This window comes from Chiloscyllium plagiosum, unplaced genomic scaffold (genome assembly GCF_037043375.1).
Source record: "Chiloscyllium plagiosum isolate Xiang-an unplaced genomic scaffold, Cpla_swu_hap1 HiC_scaffold_10, whole genome shotgun sequence".
Classification (NCBI taxonomy): domain Eukaryota; kingdom Metazoa; phylum Chordata; class Chondrichthyes; order Orectolobiformes; family Hemiscylliidae; genus Chiloscyllium; species Chiloscyllium plagiosum.
The window spans coordinates 84,072,557-84,098,644 of NW_028270148.1; the positions used below are offsets into that span (position 1 = coordinate 84,072,557).

A 26,088-nucleotide genomic window follows, 5' to 3' on the forward strand; every position below is an offset into this window, starting at 1 on the left:
GAGAAAGTGAGGTCTGCAGATGCTGGAGATCAAAGTTGAAACTTTATTGCTGGAACAGCACAGCAGGTCAGGCAGCATCCAGGGAACAGGAGATTCGACGTTTCGGGCACAGGCCCTTCTTCAGGAATGAGCAGAGAGTGTTCAGCAGGAGAAGATAAAAGGTAGGGAGGAGGGACTTGGAGGAGGGGCGTTGGAAATGTGATAGGTGGAAAGAGGTCAAGGTGAGGGTGATAGGTCGGAGTAGGATGGAGGCGGAGAGGTCAAGAAGAAGACTGCAGGTCAGGAAGGCGGTGCCGGGCTGGAGGGATCCGGCATCAGTCTTCTTCTTGACCTCTCCGCCTCCATCCTACTCCGACCTATCACCCTCACCTTGACCTCTTTCCACCTATCACATTTCCAACGCCCCTCCTCCAAGTCCCTCCTCCCTACCTTTTATCTTCTCCTGCTGAACACTCTCTGCTCATTCCTGAAGAAGGGCCTGTGCCCGAAACGTCGAATCTCCTGTTCCCTGGATGCTGCCTGACCTGCTGTGCTGTTCCAGCAATAAAGTTTCAACGTTAACATGTTGTAGAATCATTCAGGCTATCTTGATACAGGTTTTAAGACCCACCAAATTTATTAGAATGTCAACTGAAAATGCTGGAGAACCAGTTGTCAATTTTGGCAGAAGATAGAGTTAGCATTTCAGGTTACTAAGCTGTTACTAGAAATGGGAAATGTGAACTTTTCTTTAGGAGGAATAGAACCAGGGAAAATGCTGCTGGCAGAAAAAAGAAGAACAGTCCAGGATAGGAGCTGATTAGTTGACAGGAGAGATAATGGCACTAGACCAAATGAAACAATGAAGGACAATAGAGATTTAAAAGATGCACTAGAGACCCAGAGGATTGTGAAAACTTGCAAAAGGCAGAATGTGGGTAGGTTTAGGATGGGAGTGAGGGTTCTTAGAAGAGTAATTGGACAATTTTTGTTTAGTCATTTTTAGTCTATTTCGTGAGGTCTTGGGAAATGTGACAAGTAAAAGAATTCAGATAAGGTTGTATTCATAAGATAAGTGGAATTGCAACTGTTTGTGGATCGTAAGGCAAAATATTTTCTTCCAGGCACAAAAAGGTAAGTTTTTGAAAATTCCTATTCCTCCATTATGTTCCATTCCACACCTCAAACTCTTCTTCCCCAGCCTCAATATGATTAATACTGCCTACTGCTTTTCCAGTTGCAAGTAAAGTCACCATAGTCCAAGAGAACCATAGGGCTGTCTCTCATTGGAGAAAAATAACTGGTGGTGGTTTAATCTGAGGGTTCACCATGCCTCGGGTGAGGGAAGAGATTGAGAAGAAGCAGCCTTCCTGGTAGCAATAGGCAGTGCAATAATTGAACCAACATTGTTGACATCACTGTATCGCAAACCATCTGTCCAGTCAACTGAACTTTGCTTTTCTAGTTATACAGGCTGGAATTATACAATCCCATGGGAAACTGGGCAAAAAAAACTTTGATTGAAGGTAAACTGCAGGGCATTCAGGAAAACCCATGCACTGGGTTTCCTGACCATATCTGTGATCAATTCCACCCATCACCTCCAACCACTACCACCAACACACTCTGATATACATCTCAGAAAATATTAGGCTTCAGAGTCAGTATCTGTAGAATAAATAAATTTACCAACATTTTGAATCAGCGGTGTTATGGAGTTGGTAATTTCTCATTGCTAGTTCTCTAGAATTGTACTGATCTGATTTGATCAGCTGTGGTCCAGTTGATAGTACTCTCACTTCCAAGCTACAAGGTTCCAGGTTTAAATCCCACCACAAGGCTCTTGCTTACAAAAATCAAAGCCGTTACTCAGTGCGTCATTCTCTCAGTACTGCAGTGTTTGGTGTTGTCATTCTTTGGCTGAGTTGGTATAAGCCCTGTCTTCCTGCTTAGGTGGATGATGTAAAAGATCTCACAGCACTGTTTTGTAGAAGAGCAGGGGAGTAATGCTCAATGTCGTTACTAATACTTAACCCTGTTCAACACCAGGCAAACAGATTACATAATCATGTCATGTTTCTGTTTGTGGAGGTTTGCTGTGTACACCTTAGCTGATGGGTCTCCTACAACAACAGAGTATACTTTTAAAAGTATTTTTAAAAGTAAAAATTCACTCATGCAGGAGGGTGCCGCTGGCTAGGCCAGCATTTATTGCCCATTGCAGAGGACTGTTAAGAGTTAACCATGTTGCTGTGGATCTGGAGTCAGAGTCCAGATCAGGTAAGAATGGTAGTTTCCTTCATTATAGGCCATCAGTGAACTGCATTGACTGTGACATTCTTAGAGATGTCTGATGGGCATGAAATATACTACACGAATACTACCTTTTTAATCTTTTAACTGATTCATATTTTGAAACATTAGTTTACTTCATCATTTCTTGCAATATGTTCATTTTTCATAGGGCATAGTTTGAAACGTTAATTTTTGATAAGGCAAATCGTCATTGTTTGTCAACATTCTCTAACCTAAACATCTCTGATGAATATGTTGCATATCTTGTAGCAATCAACCTTATTATTGATTTATTCTCTTTCTCTTTGCATAATCCGATACTGTTTGTTCTGTTTATTTTCTACTCTGGTGTATCAGTCCATCACAGGGAGACAAAAGTATTTCAGGGTTACGTTCTTCAGGTAGCAAAAAGAATGACATTCAAAAAGCGTAAGTACCTCACTTGTTTGTACCTGTACATGAGTAATCCATAAAGTGGTGATACTAAAGAACTGAGTGATGAGTTGAAAGTAGAGCCAAGTACAAAAAGCATTTTTAATTACTTCTGAGTTATGGAGTCTACATCGAAAATCAGGTTAGGTCAAAACCCAGAATTAGGTGCTTGAAGCTTTGTGGTTTCCAAATGTTTTGACATTTTTCTTGAGCTGAGCATCAATTTAAATTCTTTTTATTGACATATAAAAATAGAGAGAATATGAATTTAAGTAAGTTGCCTAACCGGATTAAATTGGCACAGTTTATGAATGAATCAGAGTATTCAACACTGACATGAATTAATTGCCATAAGTTCAAGAAAAATCCATATAATTGAAAACAAATTTCATTTAAGGCTTAAAGGCTACTTGTTTTTAATAGTTTCCAGTTCAAAATTTCTAAGCATTACCAGTCATTATCTCTTGTTAATGATTACTGTAATGTTTATGTGAAACCGACAAGTATTAATTTCTTTCCTTTGCTTCTGCTGCTGCTCTGCTTTACTTTCTCAATCAGCAGTAACTCTGGTAAAAACAGTGATACTGAAGAAGATGCAGTGGATCCCTTTGTAGACGCAGTTGGTAGACAGAGTACTCTAGAAAGGTGAGATCACCAGCATGATTCAATGGTTTAGCTAATACGGTGATAGGTGGAAATATTTTGCAAATCTTCAGGGGATTTCTGGTGGAAAAAGCAGGCCACTTATTAAGTAGAACTTGAAACCTTGGCTGTTTAAAATTTCAGTAGCAAACAGGAAAATATTTTTCAGCCTTCTTCAAATATGATTATCAGAAGAATTAAAATTTTTACATTTATATATTGAAGGCTAAATACCATAAAAATTGTTTTTCAGTAAAACCCATCTGACCCCATTGATTTGATTTTGCAATCTCATTGTGCACCTTTTCCTGTTATGTGTATAGAAAGCCTTGGTTCCTGTAGTGGTTTTGTTTTACTGTCAGCAAGAAAATGTATGCTTACAATCAATAAATATCTGAAAGTGTAAATATAACTGCAATGCATTTTATATTCTATGAAAAACTGATTCAAACAAAACTTCGGCTGGAAAAGTACTGGAGTTTATATTTAACATTTTCGAATTTCATTCTGTTCTTGAATTAACAACATCATTATATTACATTACCTGTTCCCTACTGATGATTTTGATTTATTGTCCCAAGTATCTGAGTACAGTGAAAAGCTTTGTTTACAAGCAGTACAAGCAGATCATTGTGAGCAAGGACACACTGATCAGAGGGTTAAAAAAAACTGGGCGGAGGCATATAGGTTACATTGCACAGGGCCTGCCCTAGGGAAGACCAACATTAGGAAGGTTGGCATTATTTGAAGTCAGTTCATTGATCAGTCTAATAACGACAGGGAAGAAGTTGTTCCTGAACCTGCTGGTGCATTTGTTTAAGTTTCTGTATCTTCTGCCTTATGGAAGAAGTTGTAGGAAAGCATTGTCAGGGTGGGGTGGGTCTTTGATGTTGGCAGCCTTTCTGCGGCAATAGGCCATGTAAATGGAGTCAATGGATGGCTTCCGTGATGACCTGGGCTGTGCACACAATCTTCTGTCATTTCTTACATTCCTGGGCAGAGGAGTTGCCATACCAGGCAGTTATGCACCTGGACATTATGCTTTCGATGATGCATCTGGAAAAGTTGGGGAGGGTCCTTATGGACTTGCCAAATTTCATGAGCCAACTGAGGAAAAAGAGGCATTGTGCTGCCATGATAGTTGTATCTATGTGGGAAGTCCATGACAGGTTGTCAGTTATCCTAGGAACTTGACTCCTAGGAACTTGACGCTCCCAACTCTCTCAAACTCAGCTTTCTTGATGTAGATGGGGGCAGGTTCTCCCCTTTTCTTTCTGATGCCAATGATCAGTTCTTTAGTTTTGCTGACATTGAGGGAGAGAGATGGTTATCATCGTACCACATCACCAAGCCCTCTATCTCCTTTCTGTATTCTGCCTCGTTATTGTTTGATATCTATCCTACCATGGTGCTGTCATCAGCAAACTTGTAGTTGGCTTTTGTTTGGAAGTTGGCAACATAGTCATGGGTGTACAGGGAATATAGAAGGGGGCTGAGAACATATTCCTCAGGGGCTCCAGTGTTGAGTGTTATTATGGGGGATGTGCCTTTCACATCCATCAAAGTTTCACCCGCACTTCCACACGTCATTTACTGTATCTGTTGCTCCCAATGCGGTCTCTTCTACATTGGGGAGATAGGACGCCTACTCGCAGAGCGCTTCAGAGAACATCTCTGGGACACCCGCACCAATCAACCCCACCACCCCGTGGCCAAATACTTCAACTCCCTCTCCCACTCTGCCAAAGACATGCAGATTCTGGGCATCCTCCATTGCCACTCCCTTACCACCTGACACCTGGAGGAAAACTGTCTCATCTTCTGTCTTGGGACCCTCCACCCTCAGGGTATCAATGTGGAATTCACCAGTTTCCTCATTTTCCCTCCCCCACCTTACCCCAGTTCCAACTTACCAGCTCAGCACCGCCCTCATGACCTGTCCCATCCATCTTTCTTCCCACCTATCCCTTCCACCCTCCCCTCTGACCTATCTCCTTTACCCCCACTTCCATCCACCTATCGCATTCTCTGCTTCCTCCCACCCCAGCCCTACCTCTTCCCATTTATCTCTCCACCCCAAGGCTCCCAGCCTCATTCCTGGTGAAGGGCATTTGCCCGAAAAGTTGGTTTTCCTGCTCCTCAGATGCTGCCTGATCTGCTGTGCTTTTCCAGCACCACACTCTCTTGACTCTAATCTCCAGCATCTGTAGTATTCACTCTTGCCATGGAGCATGTGCAGTTGTCTGTCTTCATTGATTGTGGTGTGTGGGTCAAGAAACTGAAGATCCAAATGCAGAGGATGGAGTTGAGATCTAGGTCTCGGAGTTTTGAGATCAGTCTGGAGGGGATAATAATAGTGTTGACAGCGGAGCTGTAATTGATGAGCAGGAATCTGATGTAGGTATCCTCATTGTCCAGATTTTCCAGGGATGAGTGCAGGGCCAGGGAAATGGTGCCCACTGTGACTTTGTAGAAGAATCAAATATAAGAGAGAAATACAGAGCTCATGTTATTTGCGAGTTCTTCCATCAAGGATGTAGATTACAATGATCTGGCCACTTCACATGAAAGCTGACCAACAGAATAAAACCTTGAAATCTAATTTGATATATTCCAAGTGATTATAATATAAAAAGGTTACAAGACTTTCCTGCTGTACATATTTATAAGTCATGTTTTATGTTGGAGCACCCCAGCCATTTGATTAGATGACTTTTTAAGTTTCTTGATGATCAGCTGTTGATCATTGCTTTGTATAGTTTCATTGATTTGACTCAAAAATTCTGCTTTCACTATGTCTCAAGAAACTTCTCTCAACATTCCATTCACGAAAGGAATCCTGTCAAAAGCAGCACCTGATTTTCTCTTTTTTTTTCTGCCTCTAACTTCAGTGATCAAAATCACTGATCCCATTTTTTTTTTATTCTCTTGCAAATTCTACAGCTATCTAATTAAGTTTCTTTCTCATCATCCTAAATTTTAATTCATAAGTTTAAGGACAAGTTCATAAACATTCACCGGCTTTATATTTAAGTTTCATAGTCTGCAGATTGTTTTTCTGATAAACTGGAATACATATAACTTTACCTGTCAAGATATGTAACATTAAAGCCCAGACATCTCTTGACCACTTCATCTTCCCAGTTACCTTTTTAAATATCCCCTGTACATGTGACTGGCAGATTAGATTCTAACTAAATCAAATCCCTCATTGGAATTTAAATCGTTCTCTGAATTTATGACCTTTTTTTTCTTATATTGCAACCTTTTATCTTGTCAAGTCTCATCTCATTTCCTTCTCTCCTTGCTATTCAGGTTTTTAAATTCCATTTTCATGTTCATATCATTCTCCTGTTTTATTGCACTTTTCTTTTCATTTTCATCTGTTTTCTTTTTCTTTCAATTCAAATCTTTTAATATCACGTTTTGGCTCTCTAAGTCAAATGTTTTCATTCCTAGCTGACTTAGTTCATTTTGGCGGTGGTGCATTAAGTTCAGGGTTCCCTCCTTGCAATTCTGAATGCTGGAAGATGACTTTAAATATCTTATTTATGTATGATTCTGCTTTTATTCTTACTTTTAGTTTATCTGTCAACTCTCTCGATTAAGGTTAAACTGTTGTCATGCCTTCTACTCCCTGAACAGTCCCAGCAACATTCAAAACTACTTTGAAAGTCCAATCTGTAATCTGCTTCACCAGCATTTTTCTGTTTTATGTTCAGTACTTCCATGTATTTGTTCCTGTAAATGAGAAACAAATCCATCTTAAATTTAGTGAACTCCAATCCTGTTTTATGATCCCAGCCAATGGCAATGCTAGACAAGTCAGATCTTAGATTAAAAGCTAACTTGATATATCATAAATTTGCTTTTTGCTGTGGTTACTCAGGTGCTTATATTCTTCTGCAAAAATCACCTGTTAATTACACAGAATAAGAGCTAACAAAGTTTTTGTATATGAGAAGGCTGTTTAGAAAGTTTTGCATAAACAGCAGAATAAGGTTGCACCGTTTCCCAGCAAAATCCAGTACAGATACTGAAATCACGGAAAAACATTACTCTTTATCTAAACAATTTTTAAATCATTCATGGGATGTGAGCGTCACTAATGTCCTGGGAGAAATGGTGGTAAGCTGCCTTCTTGAATCATTGCCATCCTTGGACTTGTAAGGAAAGAAATTTCAGGATTTTCACCTAGCAACAGTGCAGGAACATTAATATAGTTCCAAGTCTGAATGGTATGTTGCTTCTATGAATTTTCTAAACTGGCAACCTCTTTCACCTAGAAAGAACAAAGACAGCAGGTGCATGAGAACACCACCACTTCCTACAAGTACCCCTACAAATACCCCTACTTCCTAGGGGTACTTGTAGGAAGTGGTGTTCTCATGCACCTGCTGTCTTTGTTCTTTCTAGGTGAAAGAGGTTGCCAGTTTAGAAAATTCATAGGAGCCTTTGGAGTCACTACAGTGCATTTTGTAGATGGTATACTGCTACCATTCTGCATCAGTGGTGAAGGGTGTCAATATTGAAGGTGGTGGATGAGAATCCAGTCAAGTGGGCTGCTTTGTTCTGGATGATGTCAAGCTTCTTGAGTGCTGTTAAAGCTGTAATCCAAGGGGAGAGCATTCCGTTACACTTATGACATATGCCTGGGCATTGGGAGATAGAAAATCAGCAATCTGTTGAAGAGGTCATCAACTCTGACTTGCTCTTGTAGCCACAGTATTTATTTGAATGATCCAGTCCACTCCACTCTGATGTGAGGGATCCAGCAATGATTATGCCATTGAACCTTCAGGAGCGGTGGTTAAATTTAGTCTTGTTGGAGATGCTCATTGCTTGACATCGTGAGGTGTGAATGTTACTTGTCACTTATCAGCCCAAGGCTAGGTATTATCCAGGTCTTGCTCAGTGTGTACATGGACTGAGATCTTTAGTATCTGAGGTGTTGCAAATGGTGCTGTACGTTATGCGATCATTAGAGAACTTCCCCACTTCTGACCCTATGAGATGGAGGAAAGATTATTGATGAAGCAGCTCAAAATGGTTAGTGCCTTTGACATCACCCTAAGGAATTCCTGAGAATACTGACTGACAACAGCCTTCCTCTATGACTCCAACTAGCAGAGAATCTTCCCACCAATTCCCATTGACTCCAGTTTGACTTGGGCTCTTTTAACTTTTATGTTTTAAGAGTAGACTGATAGGGCAGTGATTGGCTGGGTTAGATTTGTCCTTTTTATATACAAGACATGCCTGGGCAGTTTTCCACATGGTCAGAAATATGTTGGTGTTGTAGTTGTACCAATACAGCTTAGCTAGGAGCATATAAGATGAAAGTGAGTACTGCAGATGCTGGAGATCAGAGTCAAGAGTAGAGTGGTGCTGGAAAAGCACAGCAGGTCAGGCAGCATCCGAGGAGCAGGAAAATCTATGTTTCAGGCAAAAACCCTTAATCAGGACTGAGGCTGGGAGCCTCGGGGGGGGGGGGGGGGGGGGGTGGAGAAATAAATGGGAGGGGGGGTTGGGACTGGGGGGAATGTTGGTGGGAGTGCAATAGGTTAATGGAAGTAGGGGGTAAAGGTGATAGGTCGGAGAGGAGGGAGGAGTGGGAAGGAAGATTGACAGATGGGACAGGTCATTAGGACGGTGTTGAGCTGGAAGGTTGGAACTGGGGTAAGGTGGGGCGAGGGGAAATGAGAGCACTGGTGAAACTTCCTTCAACTGTTTCTTGATATCATGTGGAGTTGAATTGAATTAGTAGAAGAGTGGACTCTCTGATGTTGGGAATCACTGGCGGAGCCCAAGATGCGCATCCACTCAGCATCTTTGGCTAAAGATGGATATAAATGTTTTAGCCTTGCCTTTGCACAGATGTACTGGACTCCCCCTTTGTTGAGTATGGGGATGTTTGTGGACATTCCACCTCTTGTCAAATTTCCACCATCATGACTGGACAGTTATAGAGAGTTCACCACTCTCTATAACCATCTGATTTTGAATGGTACAGTTGCCATACCAGGTAGTGATACATCTAGACAGAATGCTCTTGATGGACACACCTATAGAAGTTGGCAAGGGTTTTTGCTGTCATGCCAAATTTCCTCAGCTGCCTGAGGAAGAAGAGACACTGTTGGGCCTTTGTAACCAGTGTGTCCACATGAAGAATCCAAGAAAACTTGTTGTGGATGACTACTCCCAGGAGCTTGACACTCTCCACTCGTTCTGCCTCTGTGCTGTTGATGTGTACGGGGACATGAGTAACATTCCACCGAAAGCCAATAATGAGTTCCTTGGCTTTGCTGGCATTGAGAGCTAGGTTGTTCTCAGTGCACCATTTTTCCAGGTCTTCCACCTCCCATTTGTAATCTATTTTGTTGCCATCTGAGATTCGATCAACTGTGATGGTGCCATCAGCGAACTTGTAGATGGCATTAGTCTGGTATTTGGTGATGCAGTCATGGGTATACAGTGAGTACAGTAGGGGACTGAGTATACACCCCTGCGGGGCTCCAGTGTTGAGTGTTAGTGAGGATGAAATATTGTCCCCAATCTTCACTGATTTTGGCCTGTGGGTCAGGAAACTGAGGATCCAGTTGCAGAGAGTGGGGCTTAGTCTGAGATCACTAAATTTAGTAATCCGTCTCAAGGGGATAATAGTGTTGAAGGCTGAACTGCAATCAATGAGTAGGATTCTTATGTAGCTGTTCTTGGTGTCAAGGTGTTCTAGAAAGGAGTGAAGGGCAAGTGACGTGCCATCTGATGTGGATCTGTTGGTCCGTGTCGTGGAAATTAAATCGACTTGACTCAATAATTAGCAAGAGCAAAGAGAGGGTCTTTATTAAAAATCCTGCAGGATTTTGACTCATTATGCTAAGTCAGATGCCTCAATGCAAAGAGTACCGAAACATTATACAGACGCCTGCCTTAAAGCCTTCCTTATCACACTCTCGAGGGCAAAGACTGGCGAAACTCAAGTTGTTATCCTCTCATCCCCTGGTCCTAGACATAACAGTTCTTCAGCTTTCGCTGAATTCGACTATCGCAAGGTCGAGTTGAATGTTTACAGAATTCAGACAGAGATAAGCTAACTGCAAACCTTCATCAAAGCATCGTTTACAAAGCTCAGTACTGCATTGAATTAAAGAAAAACATTCTGTTTAAATTTCACAGTGAATGGATAATTAATTTAATGGGTCAAGAATAGTGGGGAGGCTAGAGTTGATTAATGTCATCACCTGCTTTTCAAAGTACTTCATGACCACCAAAATTAGGTGGTAGTCATTGAGACATGCTGTATGAGCCTTCTTAGGCACAGGAATGATGTTGGCCCTCTTGAAACAGTCAGGGACAGTGGCCTGCTGCAGGGAGAGGTTGAAGAAGACCTCTGCCAGTTGTTCTGCGCATGCTCTGAGTGCAAAGCCTGGTACTCCGTCTGGTCCCATCGCTTTTCTTGGGTTCACACGAAGAAAAACTGATCTGACCTCTGATGCAGTGACTGTTGGGATAGATTCGTCAGGACTTGTCGGAATGGGTGTTTCCTCGCCGGCGGAATTCTGCTCAAAGCGAGCATAGAAGGCATTGAAACGATCTGGGAGGGGTGTGTCATCATCTGCTATCTTGCACTGTCTCTTTTTAGAACCTGTGATGTCATTCAGTCCTTGCCATAGTCGCCAGGTGTCTGGGTCTCTAGTTTGGATCGGTATTGGTCCTTGGCTGTCTTAATGGCTCTGCGAAGGTCATACTTGGATTCCTTATATCTGAGTGGGTCTGCTGATCTGAAGGCCTCACGCCTGGTTTTTAGAAGGTTCTGTCCATCCCGATTCATCCAGGATATCCTGTTGGGGAACACCCGGATTGATGTCCTCGGTATGCAGTCCTCCACATACTTGCCACCACCGTCACAGACTTTATCAACATTCCTGTCCAAGGTACCTGTGGACTGTTTGAACATGGCCCAGACAGCCAATTCCAGACAGCACCGGAGTTAATCCTCTGCCTCCTCCGACCAGCACTGGACCTGTATCCATGAGGGGGTCTTCTGCTTGAGCTTTTGCGTGTAAGCCCGGAGAAGAAACACAGCATTGTGGTCGGAGTTCCTGAAGTGAGGGTGGGATTGGAGCGGTAGGCATCTTTCACTGTGGTGTTGCATTGGTCTAAAATGTTCAGGCCCCTGGTGGGGCAGGTAATGTTCTGGTGGTACTTGGGCAACACCTTCCTTAGATTGGCTTGATTGAAATTGCCAGTTACAATAAACAGGGCTTCGGGGCATTCCGTCTCCAGGGTGTTAATGGTGGAGAACACACATCCAGAGCTTCCTCAACCTTTGCTTTTGGCGGTATGTACACAGCAGTTAGTATAGCAGCAGTAAATTCTGTGTTAAATAGAAGGGGCAGGATTTGATGGTGAGGAATTCAAGGTTTGGGGAGCAATGGCTGCCCAGGGTTGCAATGTCCGTGCACCACAAGTTGTTAATTAAAAAGCAAATCCCTCCACCCTTTGTCTTACCCGAGGGCACTGTACGTTCCCTATGATGGATAGAAAAACCATCAGCCTGAAGTGCACAGTCAGGAATGGATGAGTTGAACCAGGTTTCTGTGAAGCAGTGTGTGGCAGTCCCACAGTTCATGATGGAAGCTGAGTCGTGATCGGAGTTCATCCATCTTGTTCTCCAGAGATTGTATGTTTGCTAGGAATAAGCTAGGAAGGAGGGTCTTGAAACCACATAGTCTCAGTCTTACTAACAGGCTGGCACACTTACCCCACTTCCTCACAGGTTTCTTACATTTGAGTGGTCTGGTGGAGTGGATTGTGACTGCTTCTAGTTAAGTGATCCTTCCTAGGCCCCTGTGGAGCAGATAGGTTGCAGTTACTCTTGGTGGGTAATGGTGAAATGCCTATGAAAAGTGTTTACTGCTTTTTAACACCCTCATTGACTGCACATTTTGACTCATTAATATGCAATTTCCTATCGTACCATCTGCCATCATGGAATTAGATGCCAAGAATTCCTGACATGAAAGTCAGAGCGGGTATGTGACATCTCTAATTCACCACTTGCTCTTTCAAACTTCCATCTTAGACATCTACCGTCAGCATTTCAGGATGTATCATATATGTTGGCCACACACGGCCCATGTCCATAGTCCTTGGCATCGGACACTTACCAGCCTCTCTGATTTATCCTGGCATAGCTCAGATTCTTTTGCACCTTACCTCCGCATTTTAAAGTTGCAACTCTGGGCATACCAGCAATTGCAAGTCTCAGTACTTCTATCTTCCTTTGCTGTTTAGTGCAGACACAAAGTGAGGAAATTTGTTGTAGTTTTCAGCAGTCCTCCATCCTCAGTCATGTCAAGAGAGACATCCATTAGTCAAGTGATTTCCAACAAGTTAAGTACAGCCTCTGATTCCTGATTTAATATAGTTAGCCAGCTTGGCGAACAGAACCACAACAACGAGCACCCGAGCTACAAATCTTCGCACAAACTTTGAATAGTTAGCCAGTTGGAGTGTTCAGGATCATGATCCTAACCTTGTAAACCTTGAGAAGCCTAATGTGAAGCAGTGCATCACACCTGGGCTCTTTTCTCCTGGAATGAGAGAGAGAGGGAGAGAGTGAAAGTGAAGAAAGTGGCTGGACCAGCTGTTAGCACTGGTGAATGAAAGCATAGAAATATAGAAAATAGGAGCAGGAACAGACCATTCAGACCTTCAGGGATGATCATCCAACTTCATACCCTGTTCCACTTTTTCACTATACCCTTTGATTCTTTTAACATAAGAATCACATCTAACTCCTTGAAAGCATCCAATGTTTTGGTCTCAACTACTTCCTGTGTTAGAGAATACCACAAGCTCACCACTGTCTGTGTGAAGAAATTTCTCCTCATCTCAGTCCTGAATGACCTACCCTATATCCTTACACTATAACCTGTGGCTCTGGATTCCAGAGTCATCAGGAACATCTTCCTGCATTTACCATGTCAGTCCTATCCGTAGTTTACAGGTTTGAGATGAGATTGACCTCTCATTGTTCAAAATTCCAGTGAATACAGTCCAAACAGATCCAGTCTGTCTACCTATGCAGTGAGTTTTCCTGACTGAGTGAGTAGGCAGTACAGAGGCAATGCAAGTTTATTCATGTTGGGGTATGTGACAATGAGAGAATGAGAATGTGTTGAATGCAATGATGAGAATAGTAGAACATGAGCCTTGGTGTGAGATGGGTGCACCAGCACAAGTGGAGTGATATGAGGTAACAGAGAGAAGATGGTGGCTGTTACCATGGCAGAGTGGGGGCAATCGTTGACCACCACCTTGCACTACTTGGTTTATGTTAAATGGCTGAGACCTCAGTGACCCAGTTGCCAAGCTTGGAACAGACTGGTGGGGTTTGGTGGTGTAGTCTATTGGTCGTGGACAAGAGGACATCTTTCCTCTACATCACACCATCGACAAGAACCCCCAAATCCCTAATAACAAAGGCTCCAATTTATCCTTCTGTATTACATCCAACTTAAATTTCAGGAACCATGCAGGACAGCTGTGGTCTGTGTGCTTGACTGAGTACATGACTAGCTTAGAAAGGAGGGCATCAGCTTAATTCCATGATATTCCAGCAGTGCCAAGTTTTTCCAGGTACGGCAAATGTGACAATGAGTCTATTCAGATATCACTAAATGAAAGGGGTACCATATTTGTTGGGGAGGGTGGAATAGACAGATGGTTTGGGACGATACGGGAAGAAATCTCACTAGACCTTGCAGAGGGAAACCTGCTGCGAAACTTAGAAAACTGACACATGGCCAGAATATGACAGGATTCAGCTCCCTGACTCTGCTGAACTGATTTGGAGATGCCAGTGTTGGACTGGGTGTACAAAGTTAGAAATCATCGAGGAGAAAGTGAGGTCTGCAGACGCTGGAGATCAAAGCTGAAACTTTATTGCTGGAACAGCACAGCAGGTCAGGCAGCATCTAGGGAACAGAAGATTCGACGTTTCGGGCACATGCCCTTCTTCAGGAATGAGCAGAGAGTGTTCAGCAGGAGAAGATAAAAGGTAGGGAGGAGGGACTTGGAGGAGGGGCGTTGGAAATGTGATAGGTGGAAAGAGGTCAAGGTGAAGGTGATAGGTCGGAGTAGGGTGGAGGCGGAGAGGTCAAGAAGAAGACTGCAGGTCAGGAAGGCGGTGCCGGGCTGGAGGGATTCGGCTGAGACAAGGTGGGGGGAGGGGGGATGAAGAAACTGGTGAAGTCCAAGTTCATCCCCTGTGGTTGGAGGGTTCCCAGTCGGAAGATAAGACGCTCCTCCTCCGACCGTCGCGTTGTTGTGGTTTGGCGGTGGATGAGTCCAATGACCTGCATATCCTCGGTGGAGTGGGAGGGGGAGTTGAAATGCTGTGCTACAGGGTGATTGGGTTGGTTCGTCCGGGTGGCCCAGAGGTGCTCTCTGAATCGCTCCGCAAGTAGGCGGCCTGTCTCCCCAATATAGATCCATACCCCCCACCAACCCAACCTCCACTCCCGGCACCTTCCCTTGCAACCGCAGGAGGTGCAACACTTGCGCCCACACCTCCCCCCTCACTTCTCTCCAAGGCCCCAAAGGAAACTTCCATATCCGCCACAGATTCACCTGCACCTCCACCCACATTATCTACTGCATCCGCTGCAGCCGGTGTGGCCTCCTCTATATTGGGGAGACAGGCCGCCTACTTGCGGAGCGATTCAGAGAGCACCTCTGGGCCACCCGGACGAACCAACCCAATCACCCTGTAGCACAGCATTTCAACTCCCCCTCCCACTCCACCGAGGATATGCAGGTCATTGGACTCATCCACCGCCAAACCACAACAACGCGACGGTCGGAGGAGGAGCGTCTTATCTTCCGACTGGGAACCCTCCAACCACAGGGGATGAACTTGGACTTCACCAGTTTCTTCATCCCCCCTCCCCCCACCTTGTCTCAGCCGAATCCCTCCAGCCCGGCACCGCCTTCCTGACCTGCAGTCTTCTTCTTGACCTCTCCGCCTCCACCCTACTCCGACCTATCACCTTCACCTTGACCTCTTTCCACCTATCACATTTCCAACGCCCCTCCTCCAAGTCCCTCCTCCCTACCTTTTATCTTCTCCTGCTGAACACTCTCTGCTCATTCCTGAAGAAGGGCATGTGCCCGAAACGTCGAATCTTCTGTTCCCTAGATGCTGCCTGACCTGCTGTGCTGTTCCAGCAATAAAGTTTCAGCAAAGTTAGAAATCACACAATGCCAGGTTGTAGACCAACAGGTTTATTTGGAAGCACCAGGTCACCGTTCCAAGTTGCCTTCTGACCTTTTAAGAGTAACCATTTGCTAATTCAAACTGAAACAAAAAAATCCATTTCCCTCCATTTTAAACAATCATAAAAATTGCAAAAGCATTGGAAGAAAAATCACAATATTATCACTTAATGTTATAATTACTGCTTTCTTCTTTCACCCCGTAGAACTCTTGTGCATCTAGCCCTTGAGGTGACTGGTCTGTGTTTCGTTCTATTTTTAGAAGTTCACATTAAAACATTCAAATACAGAGAAGAACTATTAAGTTAATCAATATCTTGCCTTACTATTTTATTGACTGAGCTGTTTCTCATTTGGTCTTAACTGTATTGATTTTGATAAGCCAACAGTAGAATTCATATTATAAAACAAAACTTGTCTTTTGTATTTTTATTCTTTTTAAAATTGTGAACTGAAATAATAAATAATTGTTTTAAAAGCAGTGTTTGGCTAGGATTGTTGCATGTTTTGAAAAGCAAATAACCTAACATTCATGGCAAGCACCATTTAAATAGCTGTTTGACCAAGGAGTAATTAAAGTTTAGGTTGCAGACTAACTGGAGCTGAGGGATTCTGTATTCACTTGAATCTTCGGTGGGCAACAAGAAGTTGATTTGTCTGTTGGCTAGGACCAGTTGTCGATGACCAGGGCCTTTTTTTTGTCTTTCAATAAGAGTATGATTGGTTCTTAGGCAAACTAAACAGATTGGGCCTGGGAACAAAACATAGAGAAGTGATCAGAGCTTCACCAGCTCAGGAGCTATCTCTTTGTTGTCTGTAGTCCAAAACCCATTTTAAACATGAATATTCCACACTGTAAGTAATCTAATCTAATCTGATGAGTCAGATACCACTTTTGTAAGTTAAATAGTCACCCTTGCAAACCATTGGAAGCATTTAGATAAGAAAAACCGTGGGAAAGAAAACTTCTTTAGCAAGAACGAGCTCAAAAGATTTTGTGAACAAAGGCTACAGAACTGTTTTTTTCACTTTTCTCTTCACCCATTCCCTGCCTGTCTCTGTCTGTGTGTGTATTTAAGGGGGAGTTTATAAGCGTCTTAGTTTTAATTTGTTGTGTTAAATGCTAAGGTTTATAACTTTACCTGTAGCTAGCCTCTAATTGTTTGGAATAAATAGTATTTGTAGTTAAGTTCAGAAGCCTGGTGTGTGCTTTCTTCACCCTTTAGAAAATCAGAAAAATATTGGAGAATTTTCATGTACTTTTTAAAAACCTTTAATTTTTGTGACTACTCTGGAAGTAGCGGGCCTTCATTTGCAGTGCTGTACCCCAGAGTCATGACAACGTTGAATTAAACACAGAACACTGTGTAAACACAGACACAAGTTTCTTCCTCCTGTCCAAGGGGAACAGTATTATGCTACAATCCCCTACTGCTCACAAATTGATCTCCAGTGATGTTTCAGAGAATTAGAATGGAGAGCTTTCACTTGAGACTCCATCAATATAATTGCCTCTCAGCTGGAATGCATCCATTGTCTCTCTCTTGTTGGGAGGTCCCTTTAAATATTGTTATCAGCAAGTGGAATGGATCATGATCATACCCATCCATTGATTGTTCAGGAAGTGGAGTGCTTATGATATGGCTTGGATAAAGAGCCATTATAAAACTTATTCACGATTTTAAGAATCCTGACCTGCAGCTGACCTGACTTGCAGCAAGCGAGTCCAAAAGTGAAAATTCATCCTGGTGTTTCTGTGGTAGTTTTGTTTTTGCCAGTGGGTTTGTACATCAGTAATACATGAATAAGTTATGACTATCAAAAAGCTTAAGCATCAGCATCTGATGAAGTGGTTTTCACACCTAAATATTATGCGCATTGAATTGATTGCTTGAATTGTTTGAGCCCTGGCACCTAATAAGATGGAAAAGGAAACTTCACTGAAATGGCTACTCGGTGCTTTCCTAACCTGGATAAAACTTCTTGCTAAGATAAAGTTAATACATTGGCAAAAAGAGCTAAATACATCTGTTATACAAAGGCAGCATAACAAGTTAGTAACCACAGACTGTTGTAATTCATTTAAATGTTGGACAGCTGTTGAAAAAGATATGGTGGCTTGTTTATGTTTTATTTGCTTAAACAAATAGCTGAGAATCACATATAGTGTTAAAGTGGATTTGACTGTAACTCATGCTCTCAGGACCACATCACTAAACTGACTTACTGGGCTGAATTTTACCAGAAACTGTCTGAGTCAATTTTGGCAAGTTTCATGGAGTCAGGTACACACTTTTATTTAAAAGGGTGGTAAAGGGAGTATGTGGCATCTTTTTCTTTAATAATTGTGACCTAAAGCATATGAGCAGGAAAGATATGCTGGAATTATGTACAACACGATAAATAGTGAGAAGGACACTGGGGCTCCAAAGAGAAATAAATAAGTTGCAGGTGAAGTATAAGGTCACTTACGCATATCACTTGTATGTGTTGATGTTAAGAAGGTGTACTCATGTAAGGAATGCAGAAAATTATCAAGCAGGTACATTAAGGAATTAAGGTGAATAGCATGTTGGCCTTTATTGACTAATCACTTGACATCATACAACATCAGTCAATAAGTTGCGAGCTAATAAATGTTTGGTGACTGTTGAAATGATGATCGCAGAAGAAACACATAAGTACAACATAGGATGTCCAGCGTTGGTGCAGAGACCTGTATGAAGTGGCTCAACCTGGCCAACCAAGAATGAAGCCCTTTAAAAGAAGTCATAGAGATGTACAGAATGGAAACAGACCCTTCGGTCCAACCCATCCATGCCGCCCAGATATCCCCACTCAATCTAGTCTCACCTGCCAGCACCCAGCCCATATCTCTCCAAACCCTAATGATTGAAGCTATATGATGTCACCAAATTTGTGCCAAGAGGGTAGATTTCTCTCCGTGCTCAATACAATGACAAGAATGAGATTCTGGAGTGCCAGACCATGGAAAGCAAGCAAATGCTACTCAGCCAGAGCAATCCAAAACTTGGATTGTTAATCCTCGACATGCCAAAAGAGCTTTGCAACATGTTGCAGCATGCCAAACCATTGACAGCAGAGCAGACCTTCGAGGAGAACAACGCCCTATTTACATTGTTAAAATGTCTTCCTGTAGAATATCTTGAAGTAGATGAGAATGTAAGAGCAATTCACCATCTGCTAAGGAAAGTTCCACCTGCCCTCCAGGCTAGCCCGACAAGGTAGAGAACAGAAAAGAAGGGAGTAACTGACAAAGTGGCAACTTAGACTAGATTAGCAGTACCAAAGCAGAAAAAATATCTGAAAAGCTAAGTATAGGCAACCACCCAAAGAATCTCTATGAAGCTCTGGAGATATCTCGCTAGTCTATGCCAACCATCAAAAGAATTTTGCCACAATTTTAAAAGTCAAAAATCTTACTACCCTCGATGGAAAGGATGGTTTTTGGCAAGTAAAACTGGACAAAACAGTAAATTTCCAATTACGTTCTGGATACCATTTGGGAGATACAGATGATTACATGTGCCATTTGACGTTCCCATGGCTGCAGAGGAGCATCAGCATGAACAATGTGAGATAGGTAGTGGGCTTAGTGGAGTAGAAACTATAGTGGATGATCTGTGAGTTTATTGATGCAGAGATACAATGAAAGAAACCATTTCTGATCATGGTCAAAGTGTGATGCGACTGCTAGAGTTTGCCAGATGAACCTGAAGTTGAGTAAGAAAAAAATTACATTAAAGCTGCCTGAAGTCAAGTGCATAGGCTTAGTACTGACAGCAAGAAGTCTTCACCAGCAACCCTAAAAGGTGATAGCTCCAGTGTGATGTGACAGCTAACACCTGTAAATGCAATCTAATGATTTGTTTGATTCATGCGGTATTTAGCAGATTTCTTACCCAAATTATCTTTGGAATTGAGAACTATTGTACTAACTGGTGACCACAATATACAGTTGTATTGGGGTATGGAACAAAAAGCAATATTCACTAAAATCAACCAACTAATGATACCAATGCCATTCTGAAATACTATGATGTAAATGATTAAGTCACTATACAGTGTGACATCCATAGATATTACTTGAAGCAAGCCTAGTGTAGCATGGCTGTATTTGCATCTAAAACCGTAAAATAGCAGCTGTTATGTATGTTCATTTACAAATAATTTTGATATAACAATCTATAGTTATCTATTTAGAGCAGCTATTTGGAAATAAAATTACTCGTAAATGAATTGTACAATTGTTGTTTCATTTGAGTTTATTGTTGCTATGATAGGTGGATGTGGAAACAGTAGATTTAATTTTCTGTTATAGTAATTGCTTCCCTTGTAAAACCAGTTTGCTCAGCACAGAACTCTTTTCACCACTTCCCCACTATTTCCCAAAGGGAAGAAGTTGTGAAGATGCATTTTCTTTTTAAAGACCTGGCTCATTAGTTAAAGAACAGCTCTGACACATTGGAATGGTAGTTGTAATAATTTCTATAAACTTCTCCATTCACCAGAAATTTTGCAAGCTCACAGTTTTTGCACCCTTTTTTTGTTTGAAGTATAAAGCTTGGAAATAAATCAATTGCTTCACTGTTTGTTTATTTGTTTTTTGATGACTAGGCATGCAGATTTGAACAGTAAACCAACAGGTGGCCTTACATCCCTTTCAGATGCCCCCCCTCTGAATGCAAACTTGGTGTCTCTGGCAGGAGCACTACCTGTAAAAGATATTGACATAAAAGGTAAGTCAAGATTATTTGGTCTTTAAAATAGTGAATAATAAAATATTTATGTCATCTATCTTATTAGTTGATGAGCGGCAATGGAAGAATTTTGAGTGATATCCTTTATTATTGTCAGTCTGGGTTATATTTAGACCCAGGTTCTAGAGATAAAGGTTCTAGTGCAATGTGCTGTGCAGTTCCTCTGTCCTCTCAAACCTCAAAAAAATGTTTCAGTAAATTTCAAAATGTTGAAAGTTCAGATTTTATTTTCTAACTTAATTTTCTACATGCTATGGATATGTTTTATATATGTTCAGTTTTTCTTGGTCGTGGTGTAAAGGGAATTAAGGGAATGTTATTGGGGAAGAGGGAGTTGAGTTCTATGATGGCTGATTTCCTGTATTTTGATACTAGTTTGGAAGCTGTGTTCTATTCATTTTTTTAATTAAAATTGAAAAGGCTGTTTTTCACTGGGAATTTCGCCTCATTAATTTACCATCTGTATATCTACCTGATACATCATTAATCAAGAGATAACTACAAACCTCATTTCTTTCTGCATTTTCTCATTTTTCCAATATTCTGTCTCCTAATTTTTCTTTCTTAATAGTTGATGTCTGACTCTTGCATTCTTCTTCCTCTCCTTTTCTAGTTACATTTTCTCATGCCCATTCTCTGTGTATATCACTGTTTCTCTCCTCCAATGTCAAGCACTCAATCTTGTGCATAAAGTCACTCTTTAAATACATATGTCCTACTTTCCATTTTTGGTTTTCAGTCACATTACCTAACTTGCAAGTAATGAGAACAGCATTCTGTCTTCTATTGAATCAATGACTAATATGCATTGGTCACTGCAGAATTAATTTTAAATTGCTCTTTCCAATTTTTATAGATGCTGATACAAGCAGTAATTACTGAAATTGCCAGGAATTAACTTTTTGCTTGCTTTGCTGATAATACTCAGTGATAAAACTAAAGTTGAGAATCCTAAAATAGTTGTGATGCTGCTCCTTTAACACGGTTATGTTGTCCTTGGGTTTTTTTTCAGAAGGGTAAAAATGCAGAGTTGCGAGAGATCTGGCTTTGGGTTTTAGGGCTAATTTGATTATAGCTAACAGATACTGCCTCAGGAAAAAGGCTTTCAAGTTTAGAAAAATCTCTTGTACAATGAAAAGGGAATGACCAGTTCTCCTAGCTCCATGTTACTCTGGTTTGGTTTGGTTTTAGCAACCAGTCCATTGTAAAGCTGCTGGACCCAAAAAAGCAGGTCCATGCTGATCCTCCCTCTCTTTGATATCTCTCCAATGTTTGATATTTTTTACAAAGGAGTGTTTTCAGATAGGTGGTTGTTCTATTTTCGGTTACTTTTATTTGTTTAATTCTGTAATCATGCAAATAAATTCTGTTTTGTTTAAAGCTAAGTGGTTGGGCCAGTTGCATCAATCCTCGACTATCCACCTTACACCTGCTTAAAACAACTTGCAAAGATAGGGTCCAGGCAACTTTCTTGAAATGTTTTGAGGAGTCTGGCCTGGTTGATAACGTAATGAATGAAAAGAAGTTTCCACAGGGATTTAGTCAGTAACAGTAATATGAGCAATTCAAAATAATTACATAAACAGTCAGGAGAAATAGTATTTTAACACAATTACATATTGCTAAAATTCTCATTTCAAATCTCTACCTTAGGAGCAGGTGATGAAGAAGAATATTACGATGATGATTTTGTCAGGTATTGCAAGTTTTATCATCCTAACTTAAATGTTTATTTTCATATTCTGGTAATATGACATACTTTCAGATACTGAGTAAATCATTTGGTCAGTGGTCTAACTTTTATCTGAGGATCTGACTGTTGAAATACTTGAGTACTGAATTGTTTCTGAAATGCAGTGAAGGTTCAATATCAGATTTGTGCTGTTAGAATCTGCTTGTGAGCATAAGCAAAAAGAAAGTAAAATAATTCAGAAGTTTGTCACCTGAATTGAAAGCTGCTTTTAATATTAGAGAAAGAATGGTAATATGTTTGCACTAAAGCCAAGGCAAGTATATTGGAAACATTGATGGAGTCTTTTGCAGTTAAAAATAATTTAAAAGCATTGAATCACAAAACGTTGGTTTGCAAGTGCATTGGTAGAAGGATGGAGTTTAAAAACAGAGAGGTTATGCTCAGCTATTTAGGATTCTGTTGAGGCCACACCTGGAGTACAGTGTACAGTTTTGGTCTCCTTACTTGAGAATGGATATACTGGCAATGGAGGGGATGCAGACGAGGTACACTAATTTGATTCCGAAATTGAGAGGGCTGGTTGATGAGGAGAGAGATTGAGTAGACTGGTACTATACTCATTGGAACTTTGAACAGTGAGGGGGAAGTTTTATAAAAACATGAAGGGAATGGATAAGATAGAAGCAAGGAGGTTGGTTCCACTGGCAGATGAAACTTGAACAAAGGGGCAAAGCCTCAAAATAAAGGTGAGCAGATTCAGGACTGATTTGAGGAGGAACTTCTTCATCCATGAAGTTCCCTACTTAATGAAGCAGTTGAGGTTACCTCGTTGCATGTTTTTAAGGCGAAGATAGATATAAAGGAATTAAAGGTTATGGTGAGCAGGCAGGTAAGCTGAGCTGATTTTCCAAAAAGATCAGCCATGATCATATTGCAGAGCATGCTCAGCAGGCCAGATGGCCTATTCCTGCTGCTGTTTCTGACATTCGTATCATACATTCATAGAGGGCAAATTGTTTAGAAAACATATGGAGTATTGTATTCAGATCTGGCCACAGTAATAGTGATAATGTAAACATTTATAAACATTCAGAAAAGGGAAGATCTCGTTGCAAGCTGGAGTTAACAGCAGCATGATGATATTTGTGAGACTTAGATATTCCGTATTAGGCAGTGCCTTAATAGTTTTTTTTTTCTTTTTATTAACTATAAAGGATGTGCTCCTTTTCACTTTATTAAGATTATACTCTAGATTTTCTTTGTTGTCAGCTATGCATTTTTAACCCATTCGTAATTGCCCTTAAGGTGGTGATGAGTCACTTTTCTTGAATTGCTGCAGCCCATGTTACATAGCTACAACTACAGTTATGTTGGGAAGGGAGTTCTAGGCTTTTGACCAGTAATTGTGGTGGAGTGGCAATATAGTTCACATCCAGGCGATTGATTACTTTGAGGGAAACTTGAGGTGGTGCTGTTTCCGTGCACCTGCTGCCATTGTCCTAGGTAGTTTTATTCAGTATTCAGCTGAAATGTACAGTGTAAGAATAATTTATCTATTTACCCTATAATTTCTGCCAAGGGTGGACATTGCACTGTAATTTAGAGCATCAGCAGCAGAGAAATACAACTAGGAATCTGTAGCTCGCTAATATGTTTCCAGTTTATATCTACAGTTGCATTCCCTGTGAAGCCCCTTCACCATTCATCCCTGAAGAAGTCTTTTGACCATATATCCCTGAAAAAGCCTCTTGCCTTTTCTTTTGTCTTCATTCCTTCAAGGGATGTGAATGCCTTTGGCATGGCCAGCAGTGTTGCGCATCCCTAATTGCCCTTTAACCTATTGATTTTACCAAACCATTTCAAAGGGCAGTTAAAAGTCAGCCATGCTGCTGGAGATTTGGAGCCACATATAGACCAGACTAAGAATGACAGCTTTTCCTCCCTAAGAGACATTAGTGAACCAGATTGCTTTTTACAACAGTGGTATTAATCCAATGATATTGTCACTCTGTCTTTGTTTTAGTGGCAGTCAGCGTTCAGATAAAACCAAGAGTGAAGTGAGCATTGGTGAAGAAATTGAAGAGGATATTTCTGTGGAGGGGGAGGATCTTTGTACTGATGATAAGGTTTGCAGAACTACTGAGTATAAATAAAAATATTCAAGAACTGTGTGCCTTTTGAAATCTAATAAAGTGGCTTTTGAGAATATAATCTTATCAGTGAATAGTGACAGATTAAGTATTAGCTAAATATAAATATTTCATTGTTCTAAGAAGCTGCTAAATGTTTATTAATGGCAGTCTATATTTTTACTCATTTTGTAAATAGCTGTGCCAGTTTTAAATTAGTCTAATCTTTTAGATGAAAACTAGTTTAAACAGCGTTATTCCTTGTGATTTTTAAAACATGTTAATACATTTTGCAATAACTTTGCTATTTTTTCTGTGAAAATGTTTTAGTGACTTTTGTTTTATATTTTGTAGGTCGACGATTTGACACTGGACCACACCATTTCTCACTTAAGTGATGTGGCAGATTATATAGAGGAAGTTGCGTAATATCTTCATAATGAATAATTAGTTCACTGTACAGATAAATGAGTAGTTGTTTTGGTCAATTCTGGTGTTCTGAAGAAGCTCTGAAGCAATGGAAATGGAATTAGGCTGATATAGAATCCCTCCGTTAGCAGACAGTTGGTTGAATTTCTTAAAATCAGTTAATCCAAATGAAAACCAAAGACTATGTGTTACACTCAAAACCGATGCAATCAGAATGGTACTGAATAGTGCCAATGGGGGAGTCTGAAAGTGTCCTCGGACTGTCTTCCAGTATCCACGAGAAGAGGCTTACACTCCTTTAAAAAGGATCAGTTTGGTCCGAAATTGTAATGTGTATAAATATATTAAGTAAAAATTATTTTTAATGTAGATTTATTTTTTGAATATTCCATGTGTTCTTATTGCATAAAGTCTTATCAAAAATCTCTCTAATCTTTTTAGAGCTGCATGAAAACTTTTAAATGGGTAATTATTTCTCAAAAAATGCAACATTAATAAATTACTGGTAATAACATCTAGTGTTAAATTGGTTTGTATTAAATTTATTTGAATTCTTTTGGCATTTGGCAACCTATTAATTAGTATTCATATTCAGAATATTCCAAACTGTAGAGCAGACCTAATGCTACTTAGTTAACTTTGGAATTAGATGGTGATAAAAAAAAGGGTATACTTCCTGCTACTTTTTTAACTCTATGATTGCTGCTGGATTTGTTTGTGTGGGCGTTGACTGAGACCATAATGGTGACGATATGATGAGCCAGTGTTCATTAGGTTCACAGATGAAGTGCAACCATTTTCTTGAAAATCAGAAACCTGCCATTTCCGCTCGACCTTTATTCCAATGTGCTCAGCATCTATATAAAAATTGCTAAATACTGATATCATCTGTTATGTGTGTCCTTGAGTAAAGCCTATTATGGAACTGGAGCTGTGTTTCAATTGCACACGGACACTATCTTGTTTTTATTGCATTAACTAAAGTATGGAGATTCCTGGAATTGTTAATGAACATTTGTATTTCATTCAAATAAATTGACAGCCTCTGTTCAAAGTGTGTACACCTGTTCTCGAGGCAGTGAGAATTATGTTTTGTTATTTTTTTAAAAGCCTATTGTTCTGGATGACAAAATTGAAAAAGTTTATATTTCAAAAAAAATGCTCATTTGGATTTTTCCTGAATATTTTGAATACTTTTATTAAACATGTTATTGGAGGCCTCAGCTACAGTCACAAAGCTAGATTTGGCATTGGTAGTTTTGTCCATCACTTGTTACTTAAAAGTGCACCCTGCATTGTAAGCAAAGTGCTAAAATGCACAACCACCTCTCCTCCCCTCTCCCCAATATGTCAATATATTAAATCTAAAAAGCTTCGGTAATAAAATTATATTGGAATGTTTTTCAATCCTATTTAGAAACTAGAG

The 26,088-nt window shown here is 40.7% G+C and overlaps 1 protein-coding gene across 4 annotated transcripts in view; it reads left to right on the plus strand.

Annotated features, from left to right (window-relative positions):
- Positions 1 to 25,728, plus strand: part of cep43 (centrosomal protein 43) — a 114,932-nt gene extending 89,204 nt beyond the window's left edge. The window contains exons 14-19 of one of the 4 annotated variants that reach the window (XM_043696270.2): positions 2,632 to 2,703; positions 3,265 to 3,351; positions 20,269 to 20,390; positions 22,065 to 22,107; positions 24,128 to 24,230; positions 24,588 to 25,728. In XM_043696270.2, coding sequence (XP_043552205.1) covers positions 2,632 to 2,703; positions 3,265 to 3,351; positions 20,269 to 20,390; positions 22,065 to 22,107; positions 24,128 to 24,230; positions 24,588 to 24,662 — 502 coding nt within the window. In that variant the 3' untranslated portion in view covers positions 24,663 to 25,728. The remainder of the gene's footprint in view (positions 1 to 2,631; positions 2,704 to 3,264; positions 3,352 to 20,268; positions 20,391 to 22,064; positions 22,108 to 24,127; positions 24,231 to 24,587) is intronic. The other 3 variants (XM_087991508.1, XM_087991509.1, XM_087991510.1) reach the window with 3 other exon arrangements.
- Positions 25,729 to 26,088: the final 360 nt, after the last annotated feature.